This window comes from Mixophyes fleayi, chromosome 6 (genome assembly GCF_038048845.1).
Source record: "Mixophyes fleayi isolate aMixFle1 chromosome 6, aMixFle1.hap1, whole genome shotgun sequence".
Classification (NCBI taxonomy): Eukaryota; Metazoa; Chordata; class Amphibia; order Anura; family Limnodynastidae; genus Mixophyes; species Mixophyes fleayi.
In genome coordinates, this window is record NC_134407.1 from 81,558,727 (window position 1) to 81,575,332 (window position 16,606).

The following is a 16,606-nucleotide window of genomic DNA, read 5'->3' on the forward strand; positions in this document are numbered from 1 at the left end:
TTGCTGGACACAGAGTTAGGGCACTTGTTCCCCATGTTCAAAGAAGTTGTGATGGCAGTTGCTGCCACCAAGGAGGCCACAAAGATCACTACAGGAGGAAATATTATGGCAACAGCAACCACAGTTGAACTCTCTGGGTCCAGCAGCTGACTTGAGATGGTACTGATGGTACTTGAGATGGTACTGAAGGTACTTGAGATGGTACTGATGGTACTTGAGATGGTACTGAAGGTACTTGAGATGGTACTGATGGTACTTGAGATGGTACTGAAGGTACTTGAGATGGTACTGATGGTACTTGAGATGGTACTGAAGGTACTTGAGATGATACTGATGGTACTTGAGATGGTACTGATGGTACTTGAGATGGTACTGATGATACTTGAGATGGTACTGAAGGTACTTGAGATGGTACTGAAGGTACTTGAGATGATACTGATGGTACTTGAGATGGTACTGAAGGTACTTGAGATGGTACTGATGGTACTTGAGATGGTACTGATGGTACTTGAGATGTTACTGATGGTACTTGAGATGTTACTGAAGGTACTTGAGATGATACTGATGGTACTTGAGATGGTACTGATGGTACTTGAGATGGTACTGAAGGTACTTGAGATGGTACTGATGGTACTTGAGATGGTATTCCAGTAGATCTTTGAAACAACCTTGTCCTTGGTGTGATCACACTCTTTGGTACTGCTCTGTAGTTTCCCACAGCCTTCACATATTTTAACTGTTTTATATTTAAGTGGGAGGTATGGCACAGAACTAAAGAGCAGCCATCTCTAATTGCCTTCCACATGCCCCATGTAAGATCAGAGTAGAAGGAATGACATATAGGGTCTCCCTCCATCCTCCGCAGGACAGAAATGTGATACCTGACTGACTGAACTTCACTGACAAGGGAAGCAGGGATTTTTGTACATGGTGCATGAATATATTATCAGTGACCACATACCACTAATCTAAAGACCACTAATTAGTCACTAAGGGGCAGAATAAATTGGCTCGAGGTGACGCAATGTGCCTCCAGTCTGGGGAAACACATCACGTTTAAGTTTTTGCTAAAATCTCTGTTCATTTTCCCTCGTGTACCATAGAGATGTGAGAGAAAATGAGTGTACCGTATTAGCCAGCAATGTGCGTAGCCGGACATCACATCGGGACAATGTCCAGGGGCACCACATAGCTAACTGAATCTGCCTCTAACAATCCATTAATTGACTAATTAGTGATCATTAGATTAATGGTGGCTGGAAACTGTACTCCCAGTTGGGGGTGTGATTCATTACTGAGTGTAATATGCAGCCTTGTATATGTATGTTTGCCCCTTATCTGCAAATTGACTGTAATAAAGCACTCATAATGATAGAGATCATCACTTTACTCATCTGTAGGTAAGTTTATTTTTTAAGTTTTCTATCTTTCTTTTTATGTCACTTTTATTTTTCAACAGACATATTTCTTTACACTTATGGCTGACTCCTACATGGAACTGCTCTTCTGCAGTTCTCATTTGGGGGGGTATTCAATTAAGATGGCAGATCATGGTTACGTGCGGCTGCACGCTTTCCGTTACCGCAACATCGCGGTTTTGCGGTTCAGTATTGGCATGTGACTGCCGTCTGCCGTCTGAATTGAATACACCCCTTAGACTAATCCTCCAGTTACCGTATTAGCTCATAGTACATACTCAGGAGTTGGAAATATGGAGTTGCGCAAAGACCACCCCTGAAACGTATTAACTGATTATTGTACCCCATAATGCCATGTCTTACTGATGTGCAGCTATTACAAAATAGCTCCTTACAAAATAATATAGATTTTCCACCTTCATATGACTTCTACACGTCTTTTTTTCCCTTAAACTAAACGCTCAGATTTATTTTCCTGGCCATGTATTTACAACTTTATGTAGAGTATTTTATTTTCTTGTTCTGGGTTATGACTCAAAACTGCTCCATTGATACAACATCCAATGCAAAGAGGACAGCAAAGCTGGGTCGTATTCAGGGTAGCAAACACGAACAAATCTACTTAATGATACAAATACATGGCTGAGCAGTACAGAAAGAACGCAAACACACACAGAAAACATGTGCACTTTAATGGCTATATAATACTTCATAAAAGGGAACCCTATTTTGGTTATTGCTTCTGAACTAATTTGTCCAGTCGATCGATCAATGCAATATCTGAAGTAGCACAACGGTAATGAATGGGAGACAGTGTGACTACATTGCAAGACTGAAGTAATGAACACTTATATGATTCAATTATTTGTAATCTGAAAATTAGTGATAGGTGTTCTTTATATAATGTTAAATAGGGTTTTGTTGTGTTCTAAAAAACAAAATCTTGTTGCTTTTGTACCTTCTGGGTTGTTCTATGTACACATTTGTTTCCTTTACAAATAAAGAAATTGAAAAAAACAAACAAACAAATCTAATGATTGGTCTTACTTATTATATGGAGTATCAAAACATTGTAATCATGGTGGTATAGAATATGCAAATGGTTTCTATATATATTCTCTGACTGTAGTTGTTTCTATTTATTGCTATATGTAATTCTGCAGTAAATTAGATATTTTATACTTGTGGCACACACTCTAACAGGCACATTCTTGCTGACTATTGGTAAATTATAACATGATCTAAAGCAGTTTATTGCAGGAGGTAATGGAATGCGACGTGGCATTAACTAAAACACTGTCTGCTTGCTGTAATTTATACAGTTGTAATAGTGACAACATTTAATTGTGGTATTCACTAACAGCGACTATGGTTAGTACCATCTCAGCTTTTATGATTGTATTCTGAATGGATAGATGATTGTGTGGATTTATAGGGCCCGATTCATTAAGGAAAGTTAAGCAAAAGTAAGTAAGTAAGGCAAAACCATGTTGATGGGGGGGGGATAAATTTAAAATGTGATGGCAGATTTATAGTTGTGGTAGGGCATGTCCTAGATCAACTTTAAATTTCACTGTAAAAATAAACTATCAAGTAATTGTGGGCTACATGAAAAAACAGCCAGTATTTTGCTTATGTGCAGAATAATAAACTCATTTGCACCCCTTGCACTGCAACATGGTTTTGTCCAGAATAATTGAGAAAGAAAAATTACTCAATTTTTTGCTTAACTTTCATTAATGAATCCCCCCCATAATCAATAATGTAGCGGTGACTGAAACCTTAGTAACTGCCAGTATTGGGGACTGAATTTGGGTAGCCTGGAATAGACATCTGCAAAGCACGTCATTGGGCCAATGCTAAAGTACCTTTCACAGACAGTAGATACCCATAGCCACACTATTAGTGAATACCACTAGTGAATACTATCATTATTACAGAAATAATCATTATACATTAGCATAGCACTGTTATAATTTAACAATAGCTGTGTGAGTAGGAATGTGCAGGTACAGAACAAACAGCATTTGTCACAAAAATAAAATATCACGTTTACCACATTAACAACATTTAGCAATAAAGGAAAAAGCATTCAGTAAGAAAATATATATTGAATACATTAATGTTACATTTATACACCAGTACTGTTTTCTAAACGCACCACCTGTAGTGCTAGAAGATTGAATGAATAGCGAATTAGCATAGGTTAGTTGTAGAGACAGAGATTGTTACTGCAACAATCTGTCAATAACTATAATAGCTGAAAACATACAGAGAATTGATCATTTGAGGTTTATTTTCAGAGACTTCTAGCTTAGCAAGATATACAAGCAAGTGAAACAACAGTTGTTCGATAAAGCCCATAATTACAATGGTTTGATAGACCAATCATCTGATTTTGTTTTTTATAACACAGTGTTCTTTATAAATATAATGTTAAATAGGGTTTTACTAAGTTATCACTAGTTTTTCCATCACAAATATTTATTACCTCAGTCTGGGAACATTATTGCTATAATGTAGGTAGGTACTGTCTCTCCCATCTAGGGGTAAATGTACCAATGTCCGGATTCTTCAACTCCGGCGAGATCGGCGTCTTCAGCGCTTAAATTTAAAGTGGCGCTGCCTTGTAAAGGGAAGTTTTCCTTTTACAAGGCAGCGCCGCTTTAAATTTAAGCGCTGAAGACGCTGATCTCGCCGGAGTTGAAGAATCCGGACATTGATACATTTATCCCCTAGTATCATTATGCTCTTTCATATTTCAGTTCACTCTATTGTTGCAAGACAATTACACAACGTGTATTAGTGTATCTATTGTACAAATAAGTTGAAGCAATTCTATAGGCTTCTATGATTCAACAGTTTACAGTCTTCTTTGTTTTTATTTATTTTGCAGAGTTTTATTATACACAAGATAATACAATGATATGTTATGTCTGTCCAGTTTTTAAATGAAACTAATAAAGAATAATTTTAATACTGTTTAATATCTTTTTGAACAAGTGTAATATAACTAGTATGTAGCCTTAGGGGGAGATTCAATTTGTTGCGAAGTGTCTCCGGAACGTCCGCGGGACACTTCGTGGCGGAGATTTGACAGAAAGCGCTGCTCGTTTTTCCTCGAGTGCACACTACAGTAACTCTCTTTTTGTGTGTGTCTGTTTTCGGGTACAACATATTTTGGATGGTTTGCAGAATCGCCTTTGTACAATAACCACAGACATAAACCAGAAAGAAAAAGTAATATATTTAGTAAAAGTACACGCCAATAAATTCAAGCCTTCTGAAGGGAGATAACATCTATAAGTGGTACCATCTGTGAAGGTATTACATGCTTGTAAGGAAAAGCGCTAGATAAATATAAGCTCCTCTCTACCTCCGACAGCACAAACAGTGGCTCTACCACGTCTCTTTCCACCTCCTGCTCAAAGACGATCAGCTCCTGAGCTAGTTTGTCCTCGGCTTCTCCACACAACTTCAGCATCTTCCTAGAACACAACAGGGAAAAACAATTCTAATAACTAACAAACAGCATTCCTGGGCTATATCAGGGATCATAATCATTTTCATTATCCCAGCCCCCAAAGCCCAGGTGGGTCAGGAAGAGTCATAGTGCTTTCAAGCAAATGGGTAGTAGTCTCTAGGAGGGGTACACTGATTTTTCGCCCGTTTTCCTCATTGACCAGCCTCAGACTGGTTTTCACTAGGACACCAAGCCGGTGGTTTTCCTGTTTCACTGGAAACCAGACCCGGCTGTCTTGATTGATGATTTGAGGGACGGAGGCACCTTGCCCCATTTTTGTTTATTCACTGGTACACATTTGAGCTTGAATCACATTAGTACTGCAAAAAGGTACAGCAATTTGAATTGGGATATACCAAGAAAATCTACTTATTGTGTCAAACCGAACTGTCTACTAAAAGCATTCAAAGAGCGGTATATTAAGGGGTAGTTTAAACATGAGCGCAGGGGTAATGTTTTTATATTTGCCAGCATGTGCAGTCCTACTCTGCACAAACCTACTTCCCAAATTCAGAGTGGGGTCCGCACAATAATAAAACTAGATAAACTTGTCCTACAGTTATGCACAGTATGGCCACAGTTTTACTCATTTGTAAATTACTCTTAGCAAGTGCCAAACATCATTTTTCTCTCAGTAAGGAACAGTAAGAGATGTAAATCATTCTCACCCAAGCAAGGAGTCATCCCCTAAGACAGCAGATCCTTCCATGAGACACTGAGCCAGGGTTATAAGAGGTAACTTTTTCTATGGGAAAATACAGAGAAAGAAGTAATATTCTTAGTAAAAATATTCTTTAACACAAATTTTTCGAACACCCTCTTAACCTCCCTAGGATACCGTATTACCACCCTCTTCATGGATCACACAAGACAACAACCCTCTGACCACAGACCAATATTGCTGTGTAACTGGATTATATTGCTCACAAAGTATTGTTTGCCTTTGCAATCTGCCTAGACCAATAAGCAATATGCAGCACTTCCCCTCATGTATCAAACTCCCATTGTCCCATAGATTGTAAGCTTGCGAGCAGGGCAATCTGTTTGTCTGTAATATCCAGTGTCAGTTTATTACTGTGCTTGTTCTCAAATGTAAAGAGTTAAGGAATATGCTGGTGCTATATAAATAAATGTCAATAATAATAATAATAATAATAATAATATACTATCATGGAAATATAATAAGGCTGTGTAAAGAGCAATCCATGTGCAAGATGTCTTTTTTCCTGTGTTGGTCATAAAGTGCTAGAAACAGATTTGACTAATATAGAGATTAACTATAGTGCAACTGAGACTTTTGCATTGTTCTGTACAAGTAGAAAGGGCAGCTCCTTTGCTGGCTATAGCAGTGTGCTGGGGGAATTTTCTCTGTGTTTTTTCCTTTTAGGATAAACCCCACCCTTTCATGCACCTGCTATGAACCTATAAATTGATTGAGTAACTTCCACTTCTGTATTGTTTGTTTGAGAGGCATGTTGGTGTCAGTAGCTGATGGGGAGTGCTGATGCTATATTGTCAATTGAAGGCTTTTGAGGTACCTATTGGCAAGATAGCTCTCAATTTAAAAACACATATATGTATGACCCAAATATAGGGACTCTCACTGTTTAGAGTTAGGACCAACCTATTAGCAGAAGAGCCGTGAAGTGGCGGCTGGCTTTCCATACATTTGCAAATGTGTGCAACTAAGATTTCTGCATTTTTATGTACAAGTACAAATTGCAGCTTGTTGGCTGGTTAAAGCAGTGTGCTGGGGGGATTTTCTCTGTGTCTGTTTCAGGCTAACCCCACCCTTTCAAGCACCTGCTATGAACCTATAAAGTTAAAAAGTTGCATAACAATGGCATAAATGTGGAGAAGATCCTCAGTTAAAGTAGGCGTCATTTAAGTGCTAAGGATATATGTAAACTAATATAGCTCCTAAACCAGTTGTTAATAGTGCTAGTGGCTAGGAGCAATGATGAACTTGTTTTCACTTAGCTGTTCCATTGCCCTATAAATAACTCTGTACATGATGGAAATATTAACAATTATTTAATAACCTGGTACAAACACACAACTGTGCTGTAACAGATAGCAATACCAATCAGATAGTAACATTGATTCATCTAGTGCCACTAATAAAGGCTAACTGATCCTATTTGTACATATGACAATCCTTAGTAAGCATCTCCATTTACCTTACTGGTCATTTCCCATTCTCTGGAAACTGCATATTTCCATTATATAAACACTTTTGCTCCATACAAATGCTGAGCTGAGTTTTGAATGAGTAGGAAACGGAGATGCTCACTAAAATCAGATCAAACCTCCATAGCTACCAAGACAATAGTATAAACAATTTGAAAGGTAAATGTATAAGCATAGCATTATATTTTAAGGACTTTAATATAGAAGCAGACAGCCGGTGTCCCTTCACCTCTAGTGGAACTACAAATCGCAGTATAACCTTATGATGCTCTCTAAAAACCCACCTTGTTAGTAAAGCCCACAGGTAGAACTTCACTGCTGTCCTAATCTCCCTACTAAGCTCCATTAGCTCATCTTATCTCAATGCTGCTTTCTTCCGTTAGATTGCAAGCTCTTTCACCAGCTGGGCCCTCTCTACATTTTCTTTTTATGTCTGTTTTTGTCTACCTTGTATGCCCCTATTTTATGTATGTCCTGTGTCCCTCCCTGCCCGAAGCATTGTGGCGCCTTTCAAATCATCAAAAATAATAATTATGCCCTGCAATTTATATTTCCATAACAGCTGTATAGACAAATTTTGCACATATCTGTCTTAAATATTTTCTAAATAGGCTGTTTTTTGGTTTTTTTTGTGTACAGAAGCTTTTTCAGGACCAAACTGAACTAGTTAAAGTTAACAGTGTGTGCGCGGTTCAGCCAATGCAAGAATCCTTTTAAACTGCTGGAATGCAGCAGCATCTGTCTCCTCCCTCTCTTCTGCATATGACATATGAATGCCAGGGGCATTAGACAAGAAAATATTTTTTTAAAAAAGGACATGGCTAACATTGCTAACAGATTCTATCACTAAGAGCAGTCATGACAGATGGGTACTTTTACATATGTAAGTGAACAAGAAAATCTTATTTTTAGAATAGATTACAATGTGTTATTTAATTTAGATAATCTTACCGATCTTTTATCAGTCTCTGTTCCTTGCTGGCCTTGTAAACATGCTGTAAGTTTCTTATGGGTGCTGTGGGTGACCTGTTTAACCAACTCCAGACGTTTCTCCACCTGCAGGAGTATAGTAAGAAGCCAGCTGTAATGCATCATAAATAATGTCATATACGATGAGCACGCGCCCCCAGCTTATCCACTGAGCTAACACCCAGGGGTGAAAGTGTACAAGATAAGCAGGATATAAAATGTGGCTGGTTCCTTACTGTCAGATGACTTAGTAATCATCCTGCAACTTTCTCTTTTCTTTCTAGCATCCTTTTGGGCTTTTCAGTCATTATTTTTTGTATCATCAGAGTTATTGGATTGTTCTGTCCATAGATATGACATAAAGCTGAGCGCTCTCTGCAGTGCATATAAATGTATCGAGAGGAGCTTCATGTTGTGTCCCAGAGCAAAACAAGTAAACAACTTTACCTGATTATATAACTACTTGGCTGAAGACACAGATGGAAGAACAATACAGCAATATATTTAATAAAAGTTGCATGAGGACATGTCAATAAATTAATGTTTTCAGAAAGTCTAAAACTCCTTTACAAAACTCTTTTACAAGATAATGAATGTTGCGGTAATATCTGTTGTGAGCCTTTTTTTGAAAATAAGCTCACACATGGGCTTCATTTTCAAGCATGGAAAAGTAGAATAAACGTGCTTCCAATACACATACAAGATATTTCTTAGGGCTCTATTCTACCTCCTCAAAGCTTAAAAAAAATGTTTTAACATGCACATGTCTTTCTAAGAAGGAAGAGCGTGGATTCAAGTACAGTGTACATCATTGCACATACACAGTTTGAGTGTAGACACACATGGACATTAATTACTGGAAATTTATTATAATAGGTGATTAACTTGTTTAACTGACAACCTGACATCCTATAAGGAGATACAGACAGCTCTACCATTCTGAATGCTGTGCTTGTTATCATTTTTTATCTTGAGGTTTCAAGATACACAACACACACTTTATTGGGGATTATAGAGATCATTTCCCAGCTGTGGCTATTTCACAATTATTTTATCAGCCGTATGATCTTTGATGGTAAGGGTATATATTTGGGACCCTGTAAATATCGGTACTTAACCTACTGACATAAAAATATCGACAGGCTAAATGCCGACACTTGCAATCAACTTGACAATGTGTGCTTTGCGATTAGCGACATGCACAATGTCACCAATCAGAATGCTGACATTAAAAGACCAATGCCGTCAGGTCCGGGGTACAGCCTATGGACCCACCGGCATTGGTCTTTTAAGGTTGGCATTATGATTGGCGACGCTGTGCATGTCTCTAATCACAATGCACACATTGCCAAGGTGTCAGCAAAATGTAATTTTCTGCATATAGCCTGCCAACATTTTTATGTCTGCAGGTTAAGTGCCAACATTTACAGAGTCGCAATTATAACCGCCACTGTCTTTGATAAATTAAAAAAAATTGTGTTAATCAAAGTTTTAGGGGCATTTACAATACAATATGTACAATACAATATGTGTGAAAGGTACAAACAGCTCTGTTATCATCTTGTTATCACCCCACCTGTTATATGCTACTCACCTGTAAAAGATCTTCACTCAGGACCTCTGTCTTCTCAGCCCTAAAAGAGAATACAATTATTTTTATTTTAACATTTATTTCCAATGGACAACTGGAACATATCAAATGCATTCCAAAATATTGAATATGGAAATAAAATGGTAGTCCAATTTTTCTGTGAATAAGTTTTTTATGATGAAAGAAATGAGGAGGTGGCTACAGCAGAGGGAAGCAAGGCAGGAATGTATTCTTGAAGGACCCTGCAGGGGTAGGGAAGAGAAGGCGCGCTTTCACTAAGGGTTATTGGAAAGATAAAAAGTCGGGGTGTAGTTGTGGGCTTTTATGAAAGATCCGGGGAGCCCTGTTAAATGATTCATGGGGGAGGGTTCAGTCTGTTTCCAGTGAGCCGTTATTACGAATTTTGGATTAGAGTATTATTATAATGGATACACACAAAGTAATTGCTGACCCCTTATTAGCTATCAAGTGATTACTTCTCCTTGAAGTACCCTAAAGACTGAATCATTGACTGGTCTATCCACCATAAATCCAAAGAATTGGTTGCATCAGTTTGGCATGTTCTATACAATCACAGACTGCAGAGGGACATGCCCACATTTGTTTGTACACCGATCAGTCACATTAAAACCACAAGTCTAATACTGTGTAGGCCCAACTAGTGCCGTCAAAACAGCTCTGAACCCGTCAATGCATGGACTTAACAAGACCTCTGAATGTGTTCTATGGTACCTGGCACCAAAACGTTAGCACCAGATGCTTTAAGTGTTGTAAATTGCGAGGTGGGTCCTCCATGGATTGGACTTGTTTTTCAGCACACCCCACGGATGCTCGTTCGGATTGAGATCTGGAGAATTTGGAGGCCAAGTCAACACGTTGAAGTCTTTGTCATGTTCCTCAAACAGCACGGTGGCTTAGTGGCTAACACTTCTACCTCACAGCACTGGGGTCATGAGTTCGATTCCTGACCATGGCCTTATATGTGTGGAGTTTGTATGTTCTCCCCGTGTTTGCGTGAGTTTTCTCCGGGTGCTCCGGTTTCCTCCCACATTCCAACATACTGGTAGGGTAATTGGCTGCTTTCAAATTGACCCTAGTCTCTCTCTCTCTGTCTGTGTGTGTATTAGGGAATTAAATTGTAAGCTCCAATGGGGCAGGGACTGATGTGAGTGAGTTCTCTGTACAGCGCTGCGGAATTAGTAGCGCTATATAAATAACTGATGATGATGATGAATTCCTATAATTTTTGCAGTGTGGCAAGGCGCATAATCCTGCCGAAGAGGCCACTGTCATCAGGGAATACTGTTACAATGAAGGGATGTACTTGGTCTGCAACAATGTTTAAGTAGGTGGTACTTGTCAAAGTAACTTCCACATGAATGCCAGGTGTCCCAGCAGAACGTTGCCCAGAGCATCACACTGCCTCTGCCAGCTTGCCTTCTTACCATAGTGCATCCTGGTGCGATCTATTCCTCTGGTAAATGACGCACACGCACCTGGCCATCCACATGATGTAAAAGAAAAAAGAAAATGGGATTCATCAGACCAGACCACCTTCTTCTATTGCACCATGGTCCAGTTCTGGCACTCATGTGCCTATTGTAGTCACTTTAGGCGGTGGACAGGGGTCAGCATGGGTACTCTGACCGGTCTGCGGGTACACAGCCGCATACGCAGCAAGTTGCAATGCACTGTGTGTTCTGACACCTTTCTATCATAGTCAGCATTACCTTTTTCAGTAATTTGGGCTACAGTAGCTCTTCTGTGGGATTGGACCAGACGGATTAGTCTTCGCTCCCCACGTGCATCAATGAGCCTTAGGCGCTCATGACCCTGTTGCCTGTTTACAGATTGTCCTTCCTTGGACCACTTTTGGTAGATACTAACTAGGGATGTGCACCGGCGACTTTTGAGGTCTCGTGTTTTGTGTTTTGGATCCGGATTTTCGTTATTTTTGAGGTTCGGATTTGTCTCGCAAAACACTTGACGAAAGGTCTCGGTTCGGATTTAAGGTATTGGATTCGGATTTTTTTTGAAAAAAACATAAAAAGTTTAAAAATCAAGTTTTTGGGCTTATTTTCACTCCTAGGCTATTATTAACCTCAATAACATTCAATAACAAGCATTTCCACTAATTTACAGTGTATTCTGAACACCTCACAATATAGTTATTAGTCCAAAACGTTGCAAAAAGGTATCTTTCTGGACTGCGTAGAGGAGTGGGTCACCACAATATATATTAAAAACCCTGAACTTTTATGATTCGCACCAATAATTGTACCTGGACTGCGTAGAGGAGTGGGTCACCACAATATCTTAAAAACCCTGAACTTTTATGATTCGCACCAATAATTGTACCTGGACTGCGTAGAGGAGTGGGTCACCACAATATCTTAAAAACCCTGAACTTTTATGATTCGCACCAATAATTGTACCTGGACTGCGTAGAGGAGTGGGTCACCACAATATCTTAAAAACCCTGAACTTTTATGATTCGCACCAATAATTGTACCTGGACTGCGTAGAGGAGTGGGTCACCACAATATCTTAAAAACCCTGAACTTTTATGATTCGCACCAATAATTGTACCTGGACTGCGTAGAGGAGTGGGTCACCACAATATATATAATAAGAAAACCATCAACTTGTTTGATTCGCACCAATAAATGTACCTGGACTGCGTAGAGGAGTGGGTCACCACAATATATTAAAAACCCTGAACTTTTATGAATCGCACCAATAAATGTACCTGGACTGCGTAGAGGAGTGGGTCACCACAATATATTAAAAACCCTGAACTTTTATGAATCGCACCAATAAATGTACCTGGACTGCGTAGAGGAGTGGGTCACCACAAGATATATTAAAAACCCTGAACTTTTATGATTCGCACCAATAAATGTACCTGGACTGCGTAGAGGAGTGGGTCACCACAATATATTAAAAACCCTGAACTTTTATGATTCGCACCAATAATTGTACCTGGACTGCGTAGAGGAGTGGGTCACCACAATATATTAAAAACCCTGAACTTTTATGAATCGCACCAATAAATGTACCTGGACTGCCTAGAGGAGTGGGCACTGGGCACCACAATAAAATATATAAAAAACCTTCAACAGGTCTGCATTACACTACACATACGGCTGCTCCTCCATCCTCTCCATCATATACATGTTGGAGTTTTAGCGTGTGACAACCTCTTGTTTTTGATAATGTCAGTGCATTTTGAATATTTTTCAATTTGCCCCACACCACTGAATGTACTTTATCTATGATACGCATCTATCTATCTTGACTGCGTAGTGTGGTGGCCCCGGTACACAATTTGGTACCGAGGCCACAATATAATTAAAAAACCCTCCACGTGTCAGAATTCCACCAAACAAGTATCTGGACTGCGTAGTGGGGTGGCCCCGGTACCCAATTTGATACCGGGGCCACAATAAAATAAATACACCCTCCACGTGTCAGAATTCCACCAAACAAGTATCTGGACTGTGTAGTGGGGTGGCCCCGGTACCCAATTTGATACCGGGGCCACAATAAAATAAATACACCCTCCACGTGTCAGAATTCCACCAAACAAGTATCTGGACTGCGTAGTGGGGTGGCCCCGGTACCCAATTTGATACCGGGGCCACAATAAAATAAATACACCCTCCACGTGTCAGAATTCCACCAAACAAGTATCTGGACTGCGTAGTGGGGTGGCCCCGGTACCCAATTTGATACCGGGGCCACAATACCTCCTCCAAACATGCTACAGACAATTCGTCATTGAGATCCCATCAAGTATGTTAAAGACAGACAGGGTCCAAGTGTTATTAGTTGACTTTGTAAACAAAAAAACTGTCCCTGTTGCACATAGTCGTGCAATGAAGACTGACTTTTTCATTTAAAGGCACGATCTTTCAAGTGTAGTGTTTGTAAGTCTAAGTCATATTATACTTTTGGTAAAATTGGTTTTTTTTGTTCCTCTTTATGGTAATTAATTAGTAATAGAATTAAAGTAGGAAATAGAATTAAATAGAATTAAAGTAGGAAATAGAGTGGTATAGAGTTGTAGTGTGGTATAGATAGAGTGGTCCACACAATATAATAATAAAACCCTCAACTGGTCTGAATTCCACCAAACAAGTATCTTGACTGCGTAGTGTGGTGGCCCCGGTACACAATTTGGTACCGAGGCCACAATATAATTTAAAAACCCTCCACGTGTCGGAATTCCACCAAACAAGTATCTGGACTGCATAGTGGGGTGGCCCCGGTACCCAATTTGATACCGGGGCCACAATACCTCCTCAAAACATGCTCCAGACAATTCGTCATTGACAGACCCCAGACAGACAGGGTCGTAGTGTTATTGTTTGACTTTGTAAACCCAAAAAAATGTCCCTGTTGCACTTGCACATAGTCGTGCAATGAAGACTGACTTTTTCATTTAAAGGCACGATCTTTAAAGTGTCAGAAAGAGAGAGAAGACACAGGAGAGGAGAGTTGTAGCTGGGGACCTGGGGTGGAAGCTCCCAGGCTCCCCCAGCATTGCATGGAAGTCTGAGCGTGGTGACTGAGCCAGGGCAAGGAATGTGTGCCCTGGATGAGGGGGAGAACTCCATGCCACTATAGTGAACCCAAGAGAGAGGGGGACACTGCACATGGAAGAGGCCCTGGAGTGAGGGCTGCTACAAGAGGCATGGTAGCTGTAGTGTCAGATCCTGAGGCTGAGAGTACACAGAGTGACGTGTCAGAGCACAGGAGACATTATCCCCGCAGAGGAGGGATGAGCTGCAGTTGAGAGGTCTGTTGTTGAAATAGGACATGCACACTTTAACAAACCAATCATTTCAGCGACAGGGCCTACCAAACAACTTTGACTGAAATGATTGGTTTGTTTGGGCCCCCACACCAAAAAAGCTATTCATCTCTCCCTGTACAGACTAAACAGGCTCTACTGAGGCAAGATGTCGTCCTCATCCTCAACCTCTGATTCCTCTCCCCCTACAGTGTGTACTTCCTCCTCATCACACATTATCAATTCGTCCCCGCTGGACTCCACAACCACAGGTCCCTCTGTAGTATCTGGAGGGCAGTGCTGTACTTCATTGAGGAATTGATTATTCATTTTTATAAACATCATTTTTTCAACGTTGTGAGGAAGCAACCTCCTTCGCCGCTCACTGACCAGGTTCCCCGCTGCACTAAAAACTCTTTCCGAGTACACACTGGAGGGGGGACAACTCAGGTAAAATAGAGCCAGTTTGTACAGGGGCTTCCAAACTGCCTTTTTTTCCTGCCAGTAACAATATGGACTGTCTGACATGTCTACTTGGATGGTGTCAGCAAAGTAATCATCCACAATTTTTTCTATTGTCACAGCATCCAATGCAGCGAGAGTAGACATGTCTGCAATGGTTGGCAGGTCCTTCAGTCCGGACCAGATGTTATCAGCATCCCCGCCAGTGCCTCTTTTGGGAAAACTGAGCTTTTTCCTCGCAGCCATAGATGTGGAAGAAAATGAGGGTGGAGCTGTTGGCATGTCACGGTCCTCTTCAGAGGACAATCTCCTGACCAGCAGGTCTTTGCACCGCTGTAGACTTGTGTCCGCCGGAAACAGAGACACAACATACGCTTTAAACCGAGGATCGAGCACGGTGGCCAGAATGTATTCCTCTGACTTTAAAAGAGTGACCACCCTCGGATCCTGGCAAAGCGTACGAAGGGCTACATCCACAAGAGCTACATGCTTGCTGTAATCGCAATGGCTTACCAGCTCCTCCCTCACTTTCTCCAGCTGCTTCTGCAACAGCCTGATCAGGGGAATGACCTGACTCAAGCTGGCAGTGTCGGAACTGACTTCTCGTGTGGCAAGTTCAAATGGCTGCAGAACCTTGCACAACACGGAAATCAGTCTCCACTGCGCTTGACTCAGGCGCATCCCCACTCCTTTGCCTATGTCGTAGGTGGCTGTGTAGGCCTGAATGGCCTTTTGCTGCTCCTCCATCCTCTGCAGCATATAGAGGGTGGAGTTCCAGCGCGTCACAACCTCTTGTTTGAGGTGATGGCAGGGCAGGTTCAAGCTTTTTTGATGTGCCTCTAGTCTGCGGTAGGCACTGGCTGAATGCCGAAAGTGTCCAGCAATTTTGCGGGCCACCGCAAGCATCTCCTGCACACCCCTGTCACTCTTGAGGTAATGCTGCACCACCAAATTAATGGTGTGGGCAAAACATGGGACGTGCTGGAAATTGCCCATATTTAATGCCCGCACAATGTTACTGGCATTGTCTGACACCACAAATCCCCATGAGAGTCTAAGTGGGGTAAGCCACTGGGAGATAATTTCCCTCATTTTCTCTAATATGTTGTCAGCGTTGTGCCTCTTATTAAAGCCTGTAATGCACAATGTTGCCTGCCTTTGCATGAGCAGCCATTTTGTAGATGCTGCTACTGATGCAGCTGTTGCTGTTGCTGCGGAAGGGGATGCATCTACCCAGTGGGCTGTCACAGTCATATAGTCCTTCGTTTGCCCAGAACCACTTGTCCAAATGTCCGTGGTTAAGTGGACAGTGGGTACAACCGCATTTTTAAGAGCACTGAGGACACTTGATCGTACTTCTCTGTACATTTTTGGTATCGCCTGCCTAGTGAAGTGGAATCTCGAGGGGATTTGGTACCGGGGACACAATACCTCCATCAACCCTCTAAATCCCACTCCACTGATGGCGGACACCGGGCGCACGTCTAACACCAACATTGCAGTTACAGCCGCAGTTATACGCTTTGCAATAGGGTGACTACTATCGTATTTGGTGGTCATGGCAAACGACTGTTGGACGGTCAATTGTTTGGTGAAAGACTTAGCGGTCTTACGACTTCCCCTCTGGGAAGATGACCGACTAACAGCAGCAACAGCAG

At 41.0% G+C, this 16,606-nt stretch overlaps 1 protein-coding gene across 4 annotated transcripts in view; it reads right to left on the reverse strand.

Moving 5' to 3' along the window:
* The window catches only part of ARHGAP44 (Rho GTPase activating protein 44), a 122,119-nt gene that overhangs the window by 41,863 nt on the left and 63,650 nt on the right, over positions 1 to 16,606 (reverse strand). For all 4 annotated transcript variants that reach the window (XM_075216964.1, XM_075216962.1, XM_075216961.1 and 1 more), the window contains exons 2-5: positions 9,695 to 9,734; positions 8,083 to 8,187; positions 5,610 to 5,686; positions 4,795 to 4,906 (exon numbers count right to left, since the gene is read on the reverse strand). In XM_075216964.1, the coding sequence (XP_075073065.1) occupies positions 4,795 to 4,906; positions 5,610 to 5,686; positions 8,083 to 8,187; positions 9,695 to 9,734 (334 nt within the window). The remainder of the gene's footprint in view (positions 1 to 4,794; positions 4,907 to 5,609; positions 5,687 to 8,082; positions 8,188 to 9,694; positions 9,735 to 16,606) is intronic.